This window comes from Chiloscyllium plagiosum, chromosome 22 (genome assembly GCF_004010195.1).
Source record: "Chiloscyllium plagiosum isolate BGI_BamShark_2017 chromosome 22, ASM401019v2, whole genome shotgun sequence".
In the NCBI taxonomy this organism is placed as follows: domain Eukaryota; kingdom Metazoa; phylum Chordata; class Chondrichthyes; order Orectolobiformes; family Hemiscylliidae; genus Chiloscyllium; species Chiloscyllium plagiosum.
The window spans coordinates 7,050,176-7,056,700 of NC_057731.1; the positions used below are offsets into that span (position 1 = coordinate 7,050,176).

The 6,525-nt window shown below is 42.0% G+C and overlaps 1 protein-coding gene across 7 annotated transcripts in view; it reads left to right on the forward strand.

Annotated features, from left to right (window-relative positions):
- The window catches only part of fam13c (family with sequence similarity 13 member C), a 132,824-nt gene that overhangs the window by 119,823 nt on the left and 6,476 nt on the right, over positions 1-6,525 (forward strand). For all 7 annotated transcript variants that reach the window (XM_043712339.1, XM_043712338.1, XM_043712344.1 and 4 more), the window contains 2 exons: positions 370-575; positions 5,334-5,435. In XM_043712339.1, coding sequence (XP_043568274.1) covers positions 370-575; positions 5,334-5,435 — 308 coding nt within the window. The remainder of the gene's footprint in view (positions 1-369; positions 576-5,333; positions 5,436-6,525) is intronic.

Below are 6,525 nucleotides of genomic sequence, written 5' to 3' on the forward strand. Positions count from 1 at the left end.
CAGGCTCGGGAAATATTCTGAAGGTGGAAGGGTACTGCACCAACTTGAATGTTTCGTTTCACATACCATCGACCCTTTGTGAGATCAGAGATCTCAAACCTGTTTGCTGTGCCCTCCGTTTTCATTTAAAACTGTGCCTAAATTCATTTCACGTGATCCTATCGTTCACACTCTATCTGAATTGAGCTGGAAGGCCAGAGTCCAACCCGAATAGGCCCTTGTTAAAGCAATGTTATCACTAGTTATTAAACACATGACACTTTGTTACAAAAAGCATTCCCGTGAAACATATATTGCTATTTATCTCATCATATATCTATAATATTTGGTTGAGAAGGGGTTGTAAAGTTGTCACTTTGACTTGTGCAGGAAGAAGAAGGTTCAGATGAAGAAACTATTCTGAAGAGTTGTGAAATATCAACCAGACCGATAGAGGAGTTTCCTTTTCAAGAATTTGTAGGCAATGTAGACCATAGAGATGAAGATCATGAGCCTGGATTTCTCCCACCTCTGGATGAGAAGAAAGATATCAGGCATTCAACTACTTCACTGGCCAATCTACATGAAGCTTCTATGTAAGAATGTTTTTAGAATTAGTTTTTATTGTCATGTGTACAAGAATACAGTGAAAAGTGTACATGTCACCTCATGCCGTGCCATCTTAGATACCTACTTACAAATCTTGGGTACTAAATCTCCGGTGCGGCCGTACTTGGAGAATTGTGTACAGTTCTGGTCACCGCATTATAGGAAGGATGTGGAAGCTTTGGAAAGGATGCAGAGGCAATTTACTAGGATGTTGCCTGGTATGGAGGAAAGGCCTTTTGATGAAAGGCTGAGGGACACCAGCCTGTTTTTGTCAGAAGAAGGCTGAGAGGTGACTTAATTGAGACGTGTAAGATAGTCAGAAGGTTAGATAGGTGGACAGTGAGAGCCTTTTTCCTCAGATAGTGATGGCTAGCACGAGGGGATGTAGCTTTAAATTGAGGGGTGATAGATATAGGACAGATGTGCGAAGTAATTTCTTTACTCAGTAGTAGGGGTGTGGAATGCCCTGCCTGCAACTGTAGTAGACTTGCTAAGTTTAAGTGCATTTGAATGATCATTGGATAAACATACGGATGATCATGGAATAGTGTAGGATAGATGGGCTTCAGATTGGCTTCACAGGTCGGTGCAACATCAAGGGCCGATGGGCCTGTACTGCGCTGGAATGCTCTAAAATAGATTAGGTACAAAAAGAGAAAAACAAAGGAAAAAGCTAAAAGTTCTATATTATAGTTCATCACAGTATAAATTAGGAAAATAAAGTTAAACAATGGATGTTAGAGTCCTTCTGTGGTCGCTCCACACTGGGCGCTCTCCACACAATTTTTTAAAAAAAAAAGCAATATATATAAAAGAAAATTGCCTCCAGTCAGGAGTGGGACCCTCATGGTAATGTGACTGGGTTAGCAATCCAGTGCTTTCACTGTCCCTAGCACTGGGCCGACCCCAACTGGGCTCGTAAGCTGCTGACTGTCATCTGTAACAGGCTGACCGCACTGGGCCTAGCCTGGTGACTGCCAGAGCCGTGGTCCAGACCCGCCAACCACTAACTGTCTCACTCCACGCTCCCAGCCGTCAACCACTGGTTGGCTTGCTTCACTCTGGACCCCCAGTGCTGCAATGCTCTGCCGTCATTGCTGCCCTCTCTGCAGGATAAAGTTTTTTTAAAAAGTGCTAAAAAAAGACCAAAGAAAAGGAAAAAGAAGAGAAGCAGACTGAAAGGGTGAGCCCCAGATGCTGCCAACTCCTATGCCACCGTAAGGCATGGACATCACTGGCTAGGACAGTATTTATTGCCCATCCCAAGTTTCCTAGGGTGCAGTTAAGAGTGAACTGCATTACTGGAGTCACATATAGGCCGGACCAGGTGAGGATGTCAAATTTCCTTCCCTGAAGGACATTAGTGAACCAGGTAGGTTTTTACAACGTGGTTACGTGGCTGCCATTTGGCTAGGTTTTTAATTCCATGTTTTGATTCAATTCAAATTTCTCCATCTGCTCCTGTGGGATTTGAACCATGTTTCCAGAACATTAGCCTGAGGTTCTGGATTACTACTCCAGTGACATTACCATGACGATACCACTCCTGACTGAAGGCAATTTTTAAATTTTGCTTTTTTACTTTTAATTCTCGATCAGATTAAATTGAATTGATTAATAGAAAAATTAATACTTTATTGCGAATTTGGTACTTGGGTTTTGAACATCTACAGGTGAGCTGATAGGTAATCCACTGAATACTCTAATTGGAGTGTTCTCTAATTGTTTTTTTACCTGTGTATGGATTCATATATTTGTATGGGCAGTAAGTGTGACATCAAGAAATATGCCCCAAAACAAGACTTCTCACCTATAGATCCACACTGTAATAACTTCAGCCCAAAAAACCATTGTTTGCAAACGCCAATAATCATTGAACCGCTATATTGCAGAGGCAGGCCATTTGGCACACCGAGTCTGTACTGGCTCTCTGAAGAGCATCCCATCCAGGTCTAACCCTGTGACCCTGCACTCCCTGGACACTACAGGTAATTTAGCTTTGCCAATCCACCTAACCTGTACATCTTTGGACTGTGGGAGAAAACTGGAGCACACAGAGGAAACCCACCCAGACATGGGGACAATATACAATCTCCACACAGACAGTCGACAGCGGGTGAAATCAAACCCGGGTCTCTGACGCTGTGAAGGAGTGTGTCTGCCCTGATCCTAAAACAACTGAGCAATTCCAAGCAACTCCTATCATTTTAGAATAACACTTTGGACATGAAAACATGGAAGATACGGTATTTGTATAGGTAAAGCTACCTTAATGCTTGACTTTCTAATGCATCACTTAATGCTTCAGGTGATTATTTTTACTGGTTCACATACTTGTAGTTAGGTATTCTATTGTCTAGAAAATTGCAAAATTCAGAAATGGCTTGGTCATAGCCATTCTAGTCTGAAGTGGTTATAGTGTGTGTAGTTCTGTCTCTTGCATTGCTAGGTATTACCTTAGTAGTTATGTTTCTACTTAAGATGAAATATTTTCATTTTAGTCTGAGAAACCTGACCAGTATCTGTTTAACTCTGAATGAGTGTAGTAACAGGTAATTAATCTAGCAAACACTACAGGGAAGGCCTCTGATATCATACATCTTCAGGTTCAAGGTCTGCAAATGCGAATTGCTGTTGGCATGTTGAGAAAGATAATCTGTTAGACACTGTATCAATTTTACCGTGAATGATCAACTCCCTCACCCTGAATCAATAACTTGACATTGGAAACCACGGTCCTGTTTGAAACTCTGCTCCCCAATGAATTTTTAATTTTTACCGCAATGAATAATTAACAGATCGCAAGATGACAAAATGCAAAATTGCACGCATTGGAATGAAATGAGGTAATGTTTCCACACAAGCCAGATTCCTAATGACAATGGATAACATCTTGAGGAACCTTTCGTGGTGAATTTCCCAGTCCTTCCAGAAAGCCTGTTGGTCAGCTTGGAGAAATGGGAGTGTTGCAGTCCGTTTATCAGTCTGTACTGCCTCTGAGCACTTCCCCCTGCTGGGAACTTACCCCTCTCTCCCCACAAATGCACACTCTCTTCTTCCCAAGGGAAAACCAGAGGGCAATTGATTTTTTTTTTAACAGCAGCTGTCTTTCTATTACTCGGAAAGCCAGCATACATTGGTCTGTGCATAGGTTTTTATTGATGGTGGCAGATCTAACCCTTTTGTAAACTGCTGCAGTTCTATTAGGTATGAGCTTCCAGGATTTTAGTGTGGTCACAAGGAAGAAACAGCAAAATATCTCCAAAGGAGCACTTTTGTGTGACTTGGAAGAGAACTTGTAATGTTATCTTCCAAGCTTAGAGGTGGCATCAGTAGAAGATTGGGACAATGTGACTTGGTGATCACTCACTCTCTCTCCAGGTCTAAACAGAGGAAACGCAGCATGAGCTTGGGAAGTCTTGATTCTTTAAGTATTACAAAAATGTCACAGGGCAGTTGTAAGGGAAACATTATTGCCTGTATAAAAACAGAAATTGCTGCAAAAACTCAGAGGGTCTGGCAGCATCTGTGGAGAGAAAAGTGTATTTTTGGTGCAGTGGTCAATTCTTGAGAACCTGGTGGTGAGCTGGCATCTTTAACTGCTGCAGTCCACCTACTGTAGGGAGACCGAAAGTACCCCTGGGGAGGGAATTCCAGGATTTTGACCCAGTGAATAAAGATTGTTTCCACGTCAAGATGGTTAGTGGTTTGGAGGAGAAATTATAGATGGTGGACAGGCTTTGAGGGGCCAGGAGGTGAGTTACTCGCTGCAGTATTCCTAATGTCTGATCTGCTCTTCTTGCCTCTGTATTTACAACTGAGTCAAGTTGTGTTTCTGGTCAATGGTTACATCCAGGATGTTGTTAGTGGGGGATTCAGTGTTGGTAATACCATTGAATGTCAAGGGTTCGTAGTTAGATTCCATCTTATTGGAGATGGTCATTGTTGGGCATTAGTGTGGCACAAATGTTTTATCTCTCTAGCCTCTGTGTTTCAATCAGATCCACTTTCTTCTTAACTCATGAATATATACCCAGCTGGACCAATTTCTCCTCCTATGACAATCCTGCCAGCTCCAGTCGTCAGCCTAATGTACCTCAGCAACACACCTTTGGAAAGTATATCTTCACTCTTACAGGAACGCCAAAACTATCCACACCAAGACCCTGTGTGACATCCTTAATTTCGAATTCAGATCCTCCTATATTGAAGACCAATAGACCATTTCCCTTCCTAAATGCTTTCTGCACTGGTCTTTCTACTTTCATTGGCTGGTGCCCACGGACACTCAAAACCCCTTTGTACGTCCACACTTTCCAATATATCTCTATTTGAATATCATGTCCCAAGTTGTGTTTTGATGATGAGATATTAAACTAATGTCCTGTCTGGAGCCTCAAGTGGATGTAGTAGGACCTATGACACTAGTCTAAGATTAGAGGAATACTGTTTGGCCAATATTTATTCCTCAATCTACCATACTACAAACTGATGATTTGAACATTGTCTCATGGTTTGTCAAATAAATATGATGTTTTGCTTTTTGACTGCATTAAAAGCCAGATTTACTCATTGGCTGTAAAACACTTTGGGATATCCTGAGCTGATGAATCTCACAGGACCAAAGCAAGTTCCATTTCAAATTTGTGACTAGTCATTTTTTTTTCTCTAATTATAGGATGTTCATAAAATCATATTTGCACAAGGTAACAGTGCCAAATAAGCTGTATGTTTGCTTTGTACAGGCCTGAGTTGTTGGAACATCTTCATGAAACTAGAGTGGAGAAGAAGAAACTCCGCAAAGCGCTTCGAGAGTTTGAAGAGCAATTTCTCAAACAAACCGGAAGGTAAGTCATGCTTTTAAAGTTCGTCAGAAAATCAGACTTCATTCGCAAAGAAATAAAGTGTGATGAAAAGCTTGGGATATATTTTCATTTGTAGTGGGGGGGAATAAAAGTTAGTTACAAACAAGAGGTGAGTACTAATCTTCCCAGCCCAGTCACCTTTTAAAAAATACAAACCAAAGGTTGTAAATTGCTAAAGTTTATTTAAATATTTGCTCCATTTTGCCATTGGATCATAACCAGCATGCATTATGAATAGGGCCCATTGTGTTCAATTTCGAGGAACTCTTGTTTAAGAAATGTTAGTTTCATCGTACTACCCAAGGTGATTTGCCAAGATTGAGACAAAGGGATTTACGCGAGATGGTTAATAATAAATTAATCGTGAACACCTCTTTGGTCAAGATGAAATCGCAAAAATGGCTACAGTTTTAAAAACCCAGCTGAAAGGAAATCTAGGAAATGTTGTTAAGAAAGTTTGAGAAAGTGAAATGTGCTGAAGGCCACAAAATCAAATTGAGCGATTCAGAAGGGAGGCAGATATTTGCTTTGTAAATAAATGCATCTGGGGATATTGAAGGGTAAAAAGATCAGATCAAAAAGATCAGTAGTTAGCGTGGTTAATACTGCTGCCTCACAGCACCAGGGACCTGGACTCAATCCCAGCCTTCGGTAACTGTGCAAACTCTGCACATTCTCCCCGTGTCTGCACGGGTTTCCTCCGGGTGCTCCAGTTTCCTCCCACAGTCCAAAGATATTCAAGTTGGGGATTGGCTGTGGGAATTGCAGGGTTTTGAGGATAGGGGAGGTAGGGTGGGTCTGGCAGGGTCTTCAGAGGGTCGAGGAGACAGTGAGGTCTGCAGATGCTGGAGATCAGAGCTGAAAATGTGTTGCTGGAGAAGTGCAGCAGGTCAGGCAGCATCCAGGGAACAGGAGAATTGACGTTTCGGGCATAAGCCCTTCTTCAGGAATGAGGAAAGTGTGCCCAGTAGGCTAAGGTAAAAGGTAGGGAGGAGGGACTTGGGGGAGGGGCGTCGGAAATGTGATAGGTGGAAAGAGATCAAGGTGAGGGTGATAGGTCAGACTGGGGTGG